The sequence below is a fragment of the Apodemus sylvaticus genome, chromosome 3 (assembly GCF_947179515.1).
Source record: "Apodemus sylvaticus chromosome 3, mApoSyl1.1, whole genome shotgun sequence".
Taxonomy (NCBI): domain Eukaryota; kingdom Metazoa; phylum Chordata; class Mammalia; order Rodentia; family Muridae; genus Apodemus; species Apodemus sylvaticus.
The window spans coordinates 146894166-146911046 of record NC_067474.1 but is presented as its reverse complement, the minus strand read 5'-3'; the positions used below and the strand labels follow the sequence as shown (position 1 = coordinate 146911046).

At 48.1% G+C, this 16881-nt stretch overlaps 1 protein-coding gene across 1 annotated transcript in view; it reads right to left on the bottom strand.

The window, feature by feature from the left end:
• The window catches only part of Slc9a1 (solute carrier family 9 member A1), a 55952-nt gene extending 46745 nt beyond the window's left edge, over positions 1 to 9207 (bottom strand). The window contains exon 1 of the mRNA XM_052177630.1: positions 8028 to 9207. Within this exon, the coding sequence (XP_052033590.1) occupies positions 8028 to 8391 (364 nt within the window). The 5' untranslated portion in view covers positions 8392 to 9207. The remainder of the gene's footprint in view (positions 1 to 8027) is intronic.
• Between the last annotated feature and the right edge of the window lie 7674 nt (positions 9208 to 16881).

The following is a 16881-nucleotide window of genomic DNA, read 5'->3' as shown; positions in this document are numbered from 1 at the left end:
GGCCTGGGAAGGACCAGAACTCCTTATCCTAGCCTCAGTCAGAGCAGCAGAGGACATGTATTTATGGGAACTTGCTGGGATAATCCGGGGGAACTCCTGATCTCTGGCAAGCAGTATTAGAATTCAGAGCTCAGTCTAGCCCAATAAACACCAAATCCAGTCTGGCATGCTGGATGAGCTCTGGGGGCAGGAAATGAAACCAGCATGATTCTAGAAAAGAGGGGCAGCCCACTGATCCAGGCCAACCTAAAACTTAGTTCAGTTAAAATTAGATTAGCCCATAAGATTAAAAATACTCACATATAATCACAGGCTGCCTAAAGTATCAGTTGATGTTTATTGGCATCTAAAGAGACGGTTTGGCCCAGTGCGGTATGTGCAGACAACCTTGGGGAGACTCGTCTGACTCAGACATTTGCAGAGGAGCTAGAGCTGTGGGAGGGAGGGCGGGCGTGCGGGCGGGCAGGAGGGCGGCGATGGATGACTCAGGAATAACCAGGCCCTGCCTGTGCTGACTTCTCTGCCTGGATCAGAAGACAAGCAGGTGGGGGTCTGACAGGAGGGAAGAGCCCGGCTGCAGGCTGGGTACAGGGTCTCCCCAGAGGGCATCTGGGGCCCCTTTGCCCCAGGTCCCAGTCATTCCTGGGTGTATGAATGCTACCACCTCTTAGATGGCTGTTTCTTCATTGTGGACCTCGCACTGGGTCAGTTTTCCCTAAACCCTTTTTAAAAACTGAGCAAGACAGAAGAATAGTCAAGGCTTTCAAGGCTCCAGTTCAGAATGATGCCGGGAAAATGGAAGTTCTGAATCGAAAGGGCCTTGAACTTAATACATGACACTAGAAAATCACAGGCTCCAAAGATGGCCTGAGTTAGGTTTGTTATCTCTGTGCAAGCAGCCAGCAGTCTCGCAATGAGGAGTTTAACAAGAAACAGCTAATAAGTAAAAATAAGAGCAACCATTAATGGACCTACCAACCAGACCACACGCCAGGGAATGGGTTTGAAGAGGTCTACCTTACCTACAGTCACAGGGCCAGCGAAGACAGAGCTGGGGGAGGGACATGGGCAAGGCCCTAGGCTCAGTCCCCACACCAAAAGAAAAAGAAACCACTGTGAGATCTGAGGTTGCCCCCACCCCCACTTCTTAAGAGTTTCCCCTTGACATTATTTCTCTCTTCTCCTCTCTCCTCAGGCAGGGGTGGGAGAGCCTCCCACACACTGACAAAAAAGAACACCCCTACTTCATTTCTAAGGTTTGCAGCTCCACACACTAGGAGGTGAGGGTGGCAAGCCCCCCTCTGACTTCAGAGTCACACTTGACAGCAACACGGGTGGACGGGAGGCTGCTGAAAACCTTGCCTCAGAGTGACCAGAGCTCTGGATGCCCAGTTCCTACAGCCCTCCTTTCCCACGGGAGCCACTGTCCCTCTTAACCACCAGGTTACCGGTGTGGATGCATCCAGTCATTTTCGTTCTTAAAGCGCCACTTTGAATCTTTTTTGAGACAAGGTCTGGCTGTACTGGAAGTCACTATGTAGTCATCCCCCTGTCTCTCCCTGCCTTCTAAGTGCTGGAGTTAAAGGCCTGCACCCCCACCCTCAGCTGGAACCTGGTTTTTTGTTTAATTTTGTTTGTTTTTTTCTTTTTCTTCCCCCCCTCCTTTTTTTTTTGGTTTTTTTTCAAGACAGGGTGTAGCCCTGGCTGTCCTGGAACTCACTCTGTAGACCAGGCTGGCCTCGACCTCAGAAATGGACCTGCCTCTGCCTCCCAAGTGCTGGGGTTAAAAGTGTGCGTGCGCCACCACTGCCCGGCTCAGCTTAACTAACATTCAGTATGGCTGGTGTGGAGGTACAACTTTAACCCATTACTCAGGAGGCAGAGGCCACAGACCTCTCTGAGGCCATCCCTAGGGCTACATGGTGAGACCCCATGTTAATTAAAAAAAAAAATCTCAGTTTGCTGGCCAGGCAGGAAAGAAGACAGACAGGACCTTAGTCTGCAGTACAAGAATTGTGTCCTTCCCCCACCTCAGGTAGCTCACAACCCTGGTCAGTTTCCTTTTGCTATAAAAGAAAATAAAGTTAAGTACTATACATGCAAGTGCTTTGGAAACAAACCACAGCACTAACAACAACTACAACTTCTGCTTCTAGAGCTAAAGAAAACTGTGCCACCTGCTCCCATCACTGAGAAGGCCTCTCAGAGGATGCCTCAGGGCCCTCAGGGCAACTGAGAGCAGGCTGGTACATTCTTCCTCAAGGGCAGGAGGTCACAGTCACAAAGCTAGCCACCCCCCTCTGGCTAAAGAAAATCCCCTTTCAATTGTCATGCTCTTAGTCAACAGGAAAGAAGCAAGGTCGGTCAGACTGCTAAGAGAGGTGCCAGGTGAAAAACTACCTGAGAACAAGGAACAGGCTCAGTCTACCACAGGATTTGTGGGGTTTCACATAGGCTCAGTGACTCTTAAGGACAGGCCCAAAGCCAGGCACGAAACACCTATACCTCTCTCAGGTAGACATGGCCCCGGAGGGAGTCCTAGTGGGCTGCAGAGGCATGGGGGGCTGGGCACCACTCCAAGCAGGGCAATGAGAGGTAGTCAACGCGGCTGCACCCCAACCCCCAGGAGGCTATGCCAAGCCACCAACAGAAGATAAACAGCAACTCAGCATCCTGAAGAGAACCCCTGAGCCGGTTCCTCATCTACAGAACAGAGAGAGCCTTTATCTCCAAAGACTTTGGTGGGAATTAAGTAAGATTACTTGTAAAAAGTCCCCGATGAGCCAGGCGGTAGTGGCGCACGCCTTTAACCCCAGCACTTGGGAGGCAGAGGCAGGTGGATTTCTGAGTTCGAGGCCAGCCTGGTCTACAGAGTGAGTTCCAGGACAGTCAGGGCTACACAGAGAAACCCTGTCTCGAAAAAAAAAAAACCAAAAAACAAAACAAACAAACAAACAAAAAAAGTCCCTGCCACTGCTCTGTAGATACTGGGTAAATGGTAATTATTATTAGAACACACACCCCAGTAACAGAAGTGATGGCACAAGGCAGGCGAGGCGGAATGCCCAGGCTGTGGAGAAGGGTCAGGAGAGTTGAGAGCAGCGGCTGCAGACTGAAGAGGGCTAAGGGAACAACCCCAGGGGCCTGGGGAAATGGCTCAGTGGTTAAGAGCCGTGGCTGTTTTTCCACAGGTCCTGAGTTCAGTTCCCAGTACCCACATGGTGGCTCACAGTTTATGCAGGCATATAAATAAATCTTTAAAAAACAAAACAAAACAAACAAACAAACAAACAAAAAAGACCCTAGATTGGGATATTCCCCAATGGTCCAGAGTGGCACTATTGGGAAGTTGTAGGAATTTAGGAGGTCTAATAGGTCTTTAGGTCTAATGACATGTCCTTGAAGGGAAGACAGCACCTCACTACACACTTCTGCCATCAGGTGTCACCTCATCTCTAGGCAAACCACAGACCATGTAATCACAGCCCACATCCCCCAAAACTGTGAACCAAAATAAACGTTTCTCCTCATACGGGTGATTATATATATGATATTTCTGGTATAGTAACAAAGATGAGAACAGAGTGGGGGAAATCTAATGAACTCTAAGCCACCAGTGAGCCAGGAGCGAGTGCGTACACACACACAGACTCAGAAGATGGAGACAGGATTCTCACTTCACTAATAAGGCAAGACAAGTCCAGAGAAATGTACCAAACGGGAGCGCCAAGGGCAGAGACCAAGGTGTCCCCAGGGCTTTCCTTAAGCAGGGCTGCATGTGTTGGACTGGGCTGCCTGGGGGTGAGAGGAAAGGTGACCTCAAGTGGGGAGCTGAATACAGTCCAGGCCATATGATCAGCCCAGGCCCTCCAAGTGCTCGGCACAGCTGGAAACGCCCTACCTAAGGCCTTTCCCCCACACGCTGGCTGGCATCCCTGAGACCATCCCACAGTCAGGCAGGCAGCTGGCTTCCCAGGAGAGAAAGGTCATCCTTTTCTTTTGGGAGTGTCATCTAGGGTGGAGACAGCTTCAAGGTGACCTTTAAGTTGTTTCTTTCCTTTAGAGAAATAGAAAAGGTAGGTTTGGGTCTCACTTTAACAGAACACCAGGCAGACTCTGTTTACTCTATGTGGACAATAACAATGCCCTATCTTTCTCAGGGCTGTGGTAGCCCAAACATTTGTCCCAGCAGTTGGGAGGTACAGGCAGGTCATCTCTGAGTTCGAGGCCAGCCTGATCTACAGAGCGAGTGCCAGGACAGCCAAAGCTATGCAGGAAAACCCTGTCTCTAAAAAAAAAAAAAAAAGGAAATAACAATAAAAACAAGAATAAAAAACTCTCCCTCTATAAACTAAACTAGTTCTAGGGAGGAAATAGCAGCATATACCTTGCAAAGACCAAAACCAAAATGTCCTAAGATATAAAGGGACAAAAGAAGCTGGTTTTGTCCCTAATCAGGAGACAAGATGAATACCTGCTTTATAGGCTTCTGGGCCTCGGCAGGCATTCCAGGTCAGGAATATGGGCAAACAGCAGGAGTGCTGCCAGGGGTGAGCCGGGTTACAGAAGCTCTCCCTGGGAACAAGCACTGCCTGGAGTCAGGTGAACGGGACAAAGCAGGATTCATGAGGGAGCCAAACCACAGCACAGAGGGAGGAGGAGAATGGCCCGACCCCAAAGGGTTCAGGACGGCTCTCAATTATTCATTTATTCATCCATTTATTTATTATTTACTTATTTGAGACGGGGCCTCATGTATCTCAGGTTGGCCTCAAACTCACTCTGTCATGGAGGGTGGCCAGTCTTGAGCTTCTGACCTTCCTGCCTCTACCTCCCTCGTCCTGAGGTTACTGACATCAACCATCTTTGTTGTGTGTGGTATACAGAGCCAGACCCAGGGCCTCACGCATGGGAGGCCAGCACTCTAACAACCAAGCTATACACCCAGCGCTGGTGTTCCCAATGAATTAAGTCCCTCTTAAACTACTAATTCTCCTCCCACCAAGAAAAGGTCACCCCAATCTTCTCTCTAAGAGAGAGAAAAGACAATCCTTGTCTAAGAGAGAGAAGCAGTGTCTAGAGAAGGAAGGTGATTTGCCTGAGGTCTCCTCCCCAGGTCCAGAGGCATCAGTTACTCTAGAGCATTAACTCTTGCCTTGCCTCTTCCATGTCAATCGCCACAAGATTCTCCTTTGGGTTTTGGCACACAACTCGGATGGGGAAGAAGCTTCAATTCTGCACTCTTTGTTCTTAGATGAGGAGCACCTTGCCTGGCAAGGAGCTGCCACAGCGGACCAGGTGGGGGACTCCTCCAAACCCCCCACCCTCTCTGGGACAATGAGAAAACAGTCAAGACCCTGAAATAAAAGTCTCCAGCTCTCGGATAGCAGACAGTGCAGAGATCACTGCCCTGGCTCTCCAGCCTGTTAGCAAGGCATCACCCCGAATCTCCCCACAACCACCAAAAGTAGGCAGCTCAAGAGAAAGAATAGGATGATAGCCAGGGTCACAGAGAGAAACCCTGACACACACACACACACACACAGAAAGAGGGGGGAGAACATAAAGTTAGATGAACAGATTTGAAACCTTATGGAAGGACCAGATGGCGGTCCAGGGCTAAGGAATAGTGGCTAGTGTGGTGCTCCAACCTCAGAGGATATAGGAGGTAGGGATGCTTCTGCCGTAGGGGGCTAAAACCCTAGTGGTGGTGGCGGCTCCTCGCCCCGCTCTCCCTCCTATCTGCAGCAAGCCAACTTTATGCACCATTTGCACCACACTGCTGGCACTCAGCTAGCCGCCGAGTCCCCTCTGCACACACTCTTGTCCCTCGGACTTTGTGCGTGCCCTCTCTCTACCTCTGAACTACACTCCAGCCTGCATTTGTCGTTTTCTGATAAAGAATCTGAGGCTCAGAGAATGTGAGAGAATGGTAGGTGCATTCCACACAGCAACCTCATATCTAACCTTAACTCAGGTGCAGGTGGAGAGTGGAGTTTCCCTACTGCCGTCTGCACAGCACCTTGAGGTCCTTCGTCCGCATTCCCTCTACCCTTTAGCCCCAGAAGGGCCAGGTGCCAAGGCCCCTGTTTTCAGAAGCATAAAAATGCCTTTCCAAGACACACAGGCCTTTGGGATTGCATGGGGGGATCAGACCCAGCCTCCCCATTTTACGGGGAGAAGACTGAGGCCCAAGCTTCGGGATTCAGGAGGTTTCCAGAATCAGAACAACAGAAAGGTCAGACCTGGAAAGGATCACAAAGATCAGCAAGCTAAGGAGACAGGATTGGTCAAGGTCATGGGGGGGTAGGAGAGGAGGAGAGAGGAGAACTTAGTTTCCTGACTGATATTCTTGCCAGTACCCAGTCTCTGGTATCCAGCCCAGGACCCCAGGCACCACCCAGTTGACAAAGCAGCTCAGGCCCAGCCTGCACCCACTGGGACAAGAGCTATCAGCTGCAGGAAAAAAGTTCAGACTTCCCAGAGCGAGGTCTTTTTGGTCATGCTAGTGTACCAGTTGCAGACACAGATCTGCAGTGCGTGCCAGCTCCCAGTACTGGGACACCATGGGACACCATGGGCTGAGGGAGGTGTTAATTTACAGGCAGCACTTTGGAAGTCTCTTCCCTGTCTCCTACAGACAAATGACATATTACGGTCATTTCAGGTTCTTACAGCAAATACAGACACGAGGTTTCACGAATCGATCAATATAGTCAAGTAGCAATTCGGATTCTTATTTCACAAGAAAGACCTTCAAGAAAACACTCAGCTGTTCAAGGTCACGCATTTATATGAGAATCCATACACAAGGTTCCCCTTGCTCAGACCTTGATTGTTTCCAGGAAGCTGGCTGCCACCAGGGTGCAGGTGCTGATGGCCCAACTCTGCCACCAAACCGCCTCAGCACCAAAGCTCTGGCCCGGGAAGGCAGCTCTGGATCTATCAGCGCAGAGGTACTGGTTAGTTCCTACATCACGCCTCAGAAACAGCCTCACCACAGTCGGGCAATGATGTCCTTAGGAAAGGAGCTGCGAGACTTCCTGCCCCAAATCTCTAACTCCTCAAAACCCAAATCTCAAGGAAAGTGGGGAGCAGCGTCCCAGTGGCTCCCACAGTTAGCTGAAAGCTGACTGAAAAACTTAAGGTAGCTTGAAAAGCCCCCTGGAAACTCTCTCTGGGGACTTCCGGGCTATGCAGCCTGACCAGGAGCTCAGGCTGGGCAGGAACCCCAACCCTTGGAGAAGGAACAGCATTTTCATGTCCTTCTTCCAAAAAGGATATTTTGAAATCTCTTTAGACCCAGCTCTTCTTTCTTCACCTTCAATAAGAGGCCCCCGTCTCTAGTCAGCTGGGTACAAACCTGAACCAAACCTCAACCAAAACAACCCCAAATGGCTGTAGCCATTCCTATGCACTGGATAACGGTTGGCATTTCTGGACTGGAACCTGACTCGGGGGCTTCTGATTGGCCTTGGCAGACAAAGCTGAGAGGTACCACTCTGGGGATGAAAGTAAATAAGTCTCTGGTGGTCCCTGTGTTCTACCACCCTAACCCTAAGTGTCCTGTACCCAGTTCCTTACTCTACTTAAAATCCTTAGACAGGCCAAGTCCTAATACACCCTTTCACAAAGAAGGTAATAAATTGCACTGATTCCTGTTGACAGGACAGAAAGTGCCACTTGCTGAAGGGTACTCCTGTCTTACACATAGCTAAGCACCTGACTCCTCTCTAGGTCCGATCCAAGCTCTAGGAGACCTGCCAAGCCTTGAAGCTTTACTGAAGCTCCCTAGTATCAGAAGCATCCCATCTTCAAATCCTGTGCATGCCCCTGATCCTTCCTCCTGCCACATAATGCCAGCGTGCAGGCCAGAGCTGGGGTTTAAGGACCAACAAGAAGGAGGGAGAGGACGCCCACGTTGCAGATGTTGTTCACTCAGATCCTGAGCAGCAGAATCTGGTAAGAAGTGGGGCAAGAAGCTCACCCATCTGGTGGTGACAGCAACAGCGCCATCATGAACTTACCTATCTTCATGAGGCAGGCCAGGAGGATCCAGAGGGAGATCTCAAAGGGTGTACGCACATGAAGATAGTCAATGTCCAGGACTGGAAAGGCCTTTCGAAGTGTCTTACCGCCATGTTCAATGACTAAGTTGGTCAAATTGCGTTCGTCTGGGTGGCGGAGAGGCTCTGATGGAGCCGTGGTGACATCCCCAATTGAGCGTTCCCGGGGTGGTTCAGAACCTCTGATGGTGCTGGCAGTAGGGCTGTGCTGGAGGCCGTGACTCCTGAGAACAGGTAGCAGCCCCACCAAGGCAATCACCACCAGCAAGGAGGGGAAGATCCGAGGTGGATAAAGTCCCCAGATGCCAGACCACCGAAGCAACATACTGATCTCCTGCCCAGAAGGCCTCAGCCCTTAGCCAAGTGTGTGTGAGACCTGGGACATAAGGTAGCAAGGAGTCTGCAGATGGGGTAAGACTGGGGCAGTCTCTAGGAAAAGTTCATGTTTTAGAGAGGTATTTTCGTTTTCTAGAGATTCACACTCTCAAAGTCCAAACTGCAAAAAGGTTGGATGAGTACCTTGGAGGGTCTAAGAGGAAACCCAAAAGATCTAGAACTTCAGGTTGAGAAAAGGAAATTGGGGAAACTGCGTCCTAAAGAAAGGGGAAGGGCCAGGAAAGGCTGGACCACAAGCAAGGGAAAGGAGGAAGGAAGGATAGGACCTTTGGCTAAGGAAAATCACCAGGGTGCTGGAATTCGGCTAAAGGGGAGGGGTAAGGAGCCTGTGCTAAAGACCGAAAAGGGTGAGACCCACTCCGCAGGAAAAGGCGAGAGAAGGCTGGAAGGCCAGCCTGGAGGAAAGGAGTAAAGCAGGAAAAAGGCTGGGGCTTTCCCACCCACAGAAGAGCCAGGGTCCAGTCGCGCCGGGCAGAGATTCCGGGGAAATGGAGGGAGGCGGAAGACAGAAGCAGACGGCCTGGCGGGAAGGCGCCTCGGCGCAGGCTGGAGGCGGCTCGCAGTGAGCCAGCAGCAACACACCCCTCCTTGAGACCCCGGTGCAGAGCTGTGTTCCACCCTGGCCCAGCGGCAGCTCCTTCGGTCAGCTCCAGCTCCACTTCCAGCACTGACACAGACCTAAGACCCGCGGTAGCGGACTGATGCCTCGCTGAGCACAGCGCAGCCATTTATAGGCACCAACGAGTAGCCGGCGCAGCGGGCTAGAGAGACCTGTCAGCGTCCGCGCGATGCAGCGGCCCCTGTCGCCCAGGGAAGGAAGTGTCATGTAAGAAGAGGAAGCGAAGACCCAAATTAGATTTTAAAAAAGTACAATCTAACACCAATGACATACTGTACTATCTACAAAGTGTTTTCTTATTAGCACGTGACTTTTAGCAAGCTATTTAGCCTCTCTGTTTCATAGCTTTCTCAACTGTAACGTGGAGATGGATAGCTATAACAAACGTATTACATGATGACTAAATGAGGTGATCTATGTTTAGATTGAAAGAGATGGGACCATGGTTTAGAGGTAAAGCGCTTGTCTACCATTGGTTTCTATGCCCAGCGCCACAAAATAAACTTAAATAGATAAATATGGACTAGAAATCTGAACTCTAGGTGTTCCCAAGCACAGGCTTGTACTAAGGACTATATGAGTCAAACTCTGTTCCTGCACCCCACCCGCCAGTGCTTTGCTGACAATGTATTGGCTTCCCTTGACTGTGGCAGCATAACCCTAACCTCCCTGTATCCATCTCTAGGTCCAAATTTTCCCTTTTAAAAGGACTCCAGTCGGGGATGATGAGATGGCTGAGTAGTTATGAGTGGTCTGCTCTTCCAGAAGACCTGAGTTCAACTCCCAGCAATTACACAGTGGTTCACAGCCATCTGTAATGGGATCTGAGGCACTCTTCTGGTGTGTCTGAAGACAGCTACAGTGTAGGCACATACATAAAATCAGTAAATTTAAAAACTAAAAAAAATAAAAGGACTCCAGTCAAATTGAATTAGGAATCGGTCCTAATGACTTTATCTTAGCTTGATCAATTTCAAAAACCCAATCCAAGCCATGAGCGGTGGGAACCTGTAGTGCCAGAACTTGGGAAAGGGGGATTTTTAATTCGAGGTCAGCTTGTGTAAAAAAGTGAGTTCCAGGCAGGCAGTGGTGGCACATGCCTTTAATCCCAGCATTTGGAAGAGGCAGGCAAATTTCTGAGTTCGAGACCAGCCTGGTCTACAAAGTGAGTTCCACGACAGGAACTCACAGAAGGCTACTCAGAGAAACCCTGTCTCGAAAAAACCAAAAATCAGAGGGAAAAAAAAGGCCCTCATCTAAATAAGCTGAATTCTTAGGTACTGAGGAAAGGGCAGGGGTAAGACTTCAACTTCTTCTGAAAGGGCACATTTCAACCCATGACAGAGGTGGAACAACCAAAAAGTAAGAGGCTGAGCATTGTGTCCGTGTGTCTGTCTGGCTGGCTGGTTTAAAGAGAAAAGGATTTTTATTATCTGCAGGCAGAACACAGCTTCTAAAAAGGGCATGTTCTGGTTTGTGAAAAAAGGTCTTTGTGTGTGTGTGTGTGTGTATGTGTGTGTGTGTGTGTGTGTGTTTTGAGACAGGATTTCTCTGCATAGCCCTGGCTGTCTTGGAACTCATGCTGTAGACCAGGCTGGCCTCGAACTCAGGAGAAAAGGTCTTATTATGTAGCCCAGCCTGGCTTCTAATTCTTGGCAATCCTCCTGCCTCTCCTTCTCAAGTGGGATTACCGGTATGTACCACCACCACACAACTGGAACTGAAATTTGAATGAATGGTAATTACTGAAATTCAGAAAGCTCAAGAAATTGTGTCTCAAGAAATCAGTAGTAGATCTGAACGCAGAGCCCTGCGTATGCTAGGTAAGAACACTACCACTGAGCCCAGACTGAGAATTTTTTTAAATCATTTAAAATGCCATCTTGTTTTATGGAAAGGTTAATTAAAGCCAAGAAATCCAAGGTGACTCGCTCAGGAGGATGTTAGAGGGGTTTGTTTTCATTTGACAAATCTTTTCTGAACCTCTTGACAAGGATTTGTGCTGGCCTAGCAACACAGGCATGGGACGTGGCCTGGGACTGTGGATGGTGACGAGGGTCAACTCAAGAACTCAGAGAGAGCTTCTGAGCTCTGGGAGTGTCCTGTCCTTCACTGGGTGGTCCATACCCAGTTACCCAGTGGCAGGTATGCTGTGGGAGTTCCCCACGCCTTCAGAGTTTGTGCACTTTCCATCTGGAAAAAGATGTTTTCATCAGCACCTGGGAGGCAGAGGCAGGCAGATTTCTGAGTTCAAAGCCAGCCTGGTCTACAGATCGAGTTCCAGGACAGCCAGGGTTACATAGAGAAACCCTGTCTCAGAAAAATAAAAATAAAATAAAGTTAAAATATTAAAATTAAAATCTAAAAAAAGATGTTTTTCAGATAACAAGAGTGTGATATGACAACTAAGTGTAAAACATCACTGACTTTTCTGAACCTCGTGTTTTCCAGGAATAGGCTCAGACACTGGGAAGTGATCAAAAAGTGACTGGAAATGTTTAAGGACCAGCATGCAAACAAATCCCCAGCTCTCACATTTAAAAAAGAAAAAAGAAAAAGAAAGCCAGGTATACCCACACACCTTTAACCCTAGTACTTTGGAGAATGGAGACAAAAATGATTGCTGGAGCGTTCTGGTCACCAGCCTGGCTCCAGGTTCAGTGAGAGACTCCATCTGGAGAGACTAAGGAAAGCTGACGTCACAGGAGCCATGATTCCTAGTCTGGCATCTGCCTGTACAAGGCCAATGCACTTGCGCACAGCACAGGTGTGCATGCATACACGTGTGCATGCACACATGAGGGGAGTGTTATGGGGTTCAGAGGGTATCACGGAGCAGCTGCCCTAGCAGGAGCAACGCCCAGGTGCACGCCCCAATGCTCGGAGACAACTCTGAGACTGGATGAAAGGCAAACATGAGCTCCAGTGGAGGAGAGAGCAAAGAGGAACAACCTCTATGTCAAGGATCAGAACAAGGCAGGCTGGCTGCTGCTGCTGCTGGCCCAGGTCCAGAATCTCTGCTTCTCAGGAGACTGAGTCAAGAGGATGGAAAGTTCAAACTCTGCCAGGTCTACAGAGTGAGCTCAAGGCTAGCCTGAGCCTATAGAATGAGCTCAGGGCTAGCCTGGGCCTATAGAGTGAGCTCAAGGCTAGCCTGATCAACTTTGGAGAGCTTGTCTCAAACTAAAATGATAGAAAAGATAATGCGGGAATTGAGAGATGACTCAGTGGTTAAGGTCACTGACTGCTCTTCCACAGGTCCTGAGTTCAAATCCCAGCAAGCACAAATCCTCACAACCATCCATAATGGGATCTGATGGCCTCTTCTGTTGTGTCTAAAGACAGCTATAGTGTACTTTTTTAAAAAGATTTATTTATTATTATAAGTAAGTACACTTATTTTTTAAAGATTTATTTAGTATTATAAATAAATAAGTACACTTATTTTTTAAAACTTATTTATTATTATAAATAAGTACACTGTAGCTGTCTTCAGATGCACCAGAAGAGAATGTAAGTAAGATCTCTTTACGGATGGTTGTGAGCCACCATATGATTGCTGGGATTTGAACTCAGGACCTCCGGAAGAACAGTCAGTGCTCTTAACCACTGAGCCATCTCTCCATCCCCTACAATGTGCTTATATACATAAATAAATAATTCTATAATAATAATGATAATAACAACAATGGTGGGGACATGGCTCAGCAGTGGAGTGCTTGCCTAGCATATAAAATGCTCTGCGTTCTAGTCTCAGTACTAGGAACCCAGAGGATCAGAATCAATAAAACCTTGTGATGTCATTGAGAATTGAGAGTCAATTGCCCATGTTCAACAAAGGTCAATGTCAAGCTGTACAGTTAAGAATGTGGCAGTGAATATCCCCATTCTCGCCTGACAGATAAAGCACCAAGGTTTGGATTCTTGAAGCTGTTTGCCTAAGGTCACACAGCTATGAGGAAGCAGCGCTAAAATCTAAAGCCAGGCTTCAATCTACATTGCAGACTCAGTGCGAATTCATAAGAGAGGAAGGACAGAGCTACAGAAGGCACTTTACACCCATGCCTTGAGGCCAGAACCTAAAACTTTCCAGTCCTTTCCAGTCCAGGCAACCATAGTCTCTGGTACTCTCTGATCCTCTCTCCCTTTAGCCTCACTCGGTAAGTCTTTGGTGCCAGCTCATGAGACAGCAGGGCGGAGGAGGACCAGGAAATACCACCATGGTTGAGGTCCCCCAGGACAAGGAGAAGGTTATAAAAACTTAACAGTATCAGGAAATAATCCCAAGACTGCCTGTAGCTAGGGCACAGTCCCAGGAGGCTTCAGGGCTGCCACTGTCTAGACCCTGTCCCAGCACCACCACAGGCTAGTCATGAAGCCAGGAGTAATCAGTCTCTCTTCCAAGTTTCTTCTACCATAAAGCAACAGTTGCCAACCTTGTGGTACTGTAATCAGAATATTAGGGAATATACACAAAACTTCAGAGCAGCACCAATCAGGAACCACCTGAATTTGTCATTGTCAACCTTTTTTGCCAGTTGAAGTCTTTTTTTTTTTTAAGATTTATTTATTTATTATATGTAAGTAAGATTTGAACTCAGGACCTTCAGAAGAGCAGTCAGTGCTCTTAACCACTGACCCATCTCTCTAGCCCTTGAAGTCTTAAACTTAGACTTTTATGTCTGTTTGGGTTTGTTTTGATACAGTGTCATAATCACTTATAACTCCATCTTCCTGCCTTATTCTCAAATGCTGGCTTCCAAACTAAATAACTGAAGATGACCTTGAAATTATAATTGCACACACACACACACACACACACACACACACACACACCAAAGTACTGGGCTCACATGTATGTACCACCAAGTTTGACTTTGAATTTTTTTTTTGAGCTAGGACTTCTCTAAGGTAACCCAGGTTAATATCAAACTCACGATCCTCCTGCCTAGCAGGTGAAGCCTTGATGCAAGTATCCTATGAATTTGCACACAGTCACAGAGATGATGGACAGGCCAGGAGAAGAGCCCTGTACAGATTGGTTCCATCACAGCAGCCTCATGCTTTGAATCTAATACTTCCAATAAGCATTATCTTGTTAATGATCATCCATTAAACTGGGTGGTGGTGGCTCTTCCAAAGACAGAGATAGGTGGTTCTCTGAGTTCTGAGTTCAAGGTCAGCCTGGTTTACAAATCGAGTTCCAGAACAGCTAAGGCTACACAGAGAAACCCAGTCTCAAAAGAAAGAAAAAAAGAAAAAAAGAGAGAGAAAGGAAGGAAGGAAGGAAGGAAGGAAGGAAGGAAGGAAGGAAGGAAGGAAGGAAGGAAGGAAAAAAGATTATCCATTACAATGTACTGTCCAACAGAACTGCTTACCTAGCTTACACAAGACTCTTGGTTCAGTCCTAGAACCACAATAATATAAACTGCTGTATTTGTTTAAAAAAAAAATCCTCACTTGTTATCACAGCATTCAGAAGAAATGTCTACAGGCCTTTCCTGTGGGCACTAAGTGCTATCTCTTCCCACACAGGTCACAGCTACCTAAAGCACTCACTGAACCCTTTCCTCAAAAGTGCTGTGAGTTTTATGAAGTTGCTAGCTGTGGTATTGCCTTATGTAACAACGCACGCTGCTGACGTATGATCCACTCGGCCAGCGTGCGTCACGTTTGCTTCTGTCTCCTAGTGCGACAGTGTATACATACATCAAGTGGATGGTGTCACATTATCAGCCTTGTAGGATGCTTGCAAAAACTAAAAGGAGACTGAGGCAGGAGGATTTTCACAGGTTCGAAGCCAGCCTAGTTAACATATAGTAAGACACTGTCTTACAAAACAGAACAAGAGGGAACAAGGAAGGCTGGAGGGCTAGCTATGTGGTTTCGAGTGGGTGCTGCTCGTGCATAGGACCTCAGTTTGGTTCCCAGCACCCGCGTCTGGTCACTCACAACTGTCTGTAGATTTAGCTCCAGCAGATTCAGTGTTTGTTTGTTTGTTTGTTTTTTAAGACTTCAAGGGTGCCTACTCTTGCGCTCTAATGCACACAACACACAGACACACATGTATACAGTTTCCTTTTCAAGACATGGTTTTTCGGGCTGGAAAGATGGCTCAGCAGTTAAGAGCACTGATTGCTCTTCTGGAGGTTCTGAGTTCAAATCCCAGCAACCACATCACAACCATCTGTAATGAGATCTGATGCCCTCTTCTGGTGTGTCTGAAGGCAGCTACAGTATACTTACATATAATAAATAAATAAATGAATCTTTAAAAAAAAAAAAAAAGACAGGGTTTTTCTATGTAGCCCTGGCCATCCTGGAAATTGTTCTGTAGACCAGGCTGGCCTTGAATTCAGAGATCCACCTGCCCCTGCCTCCCTGATGCTGGGATTAAATGCATGTGCCACCACTGTCTGGCTGATATAATTTTCTTACTTTTTTTTTTTCTAAATAAATGTGGTATGGTGGCCCGTGCATGGAATCCCAGCATTTGAGAGGGAGGCAGGAAGGTGGAGTTACATGTGACTATGATCAGCCTCACCTGAGTGCTGGGGATCAAATTCAGGGGGACAGGCTCGCAATGACTGCGGCTTGGGCAGCATTATTATTATTAATAATGAAACTTCTGGGCTGTATTCGGATTCACTGGTTCCCTATTTCCGATCCAATCAGGACATTACCTTACATTTAGTCCTCCTATCTCCTTGGTGCCCCCTGGTCTGCTATTTCTCAGTCTGGTCGAGTTTCTATGATTAACAGTCGTCAAGAGTACAAGTTAGGGACCCACAAGATGGCTCAGTGGGGAAACACTCTACCACCAAGCCTGCCAACCTAAATTAGATCTCTAGAATCTACCTAGTAAAAAGAGAGGGTCAACTCCGGAACCTGGTCTTTCTGGATCTCACCTGTAGCTTCGGCACATGTGCCATGCACACACCCATGTGGGGCCGCCCAAGGCGCCCAGGATGAGGGCAGGGCGCCTTGAGAGTGGGGTTGGGGAAATTCCATTCTGAGATCAGCAGGAGTAGGATCACTTCCCCATGGCCCTGGGCCTGAGTGTCCCAGTGCAGGTTGCCCTGCGCTCCTATCCGTGGCCCCACCAGAGGAAGTCACGTAGCTGGTAGCCAGGTTAAACTTCTTCTCCCCTTATAAGGTCCTGTCTAGCAGCACCTGGACTCCTCATGCAGATGAGGCACCCCCAGCACCATGTCCTGGCCGATGTATACTCACCTCAGCAGCCTTACTCATCCCACTAAGGCTCCCCCATCAAAATGAGCTGTCTCACTAAGCCTGTCTCTTTAGAGTCTGTTCTTACCTGCCCTCCCTCGCCACCTGAGGTCTCCCATCCCCCAGCAGAGCCTGAGTCACACACACACACACACACACACACACACACACACACTATAAAAAGCACTAGTTAGGTATTTTGCAGAAAGCTCTTGATTTTATTTATACCTGACATTTTCCTCCTCATGAGTTATAGGTCAGAAGGCCACAGGAATGCAGGACCTTGTCTCATCACGCTGTCTCACAGGCCACCTGAGGCCTTAGCACAGTCAGTATTACTTTGGTCACCTGTTACCATGGAGAGCCCTCATTTCTCCACTGTAAAGTTACTATTTTCCCCTCTCCATATACTAGTCATTGGAAGCGGCATCTAATCTTCTTCATTTCCTTGGTCACTGATGACTGTTTTGTGATATTTGCCATAAGGAGCGCCTCGCACAGGAATTGCCTGTGCAGTCTTTTGCCTGGGTTGAAATTCATCCGCTTATCTTTGGTTCCTGCTGCACTTGA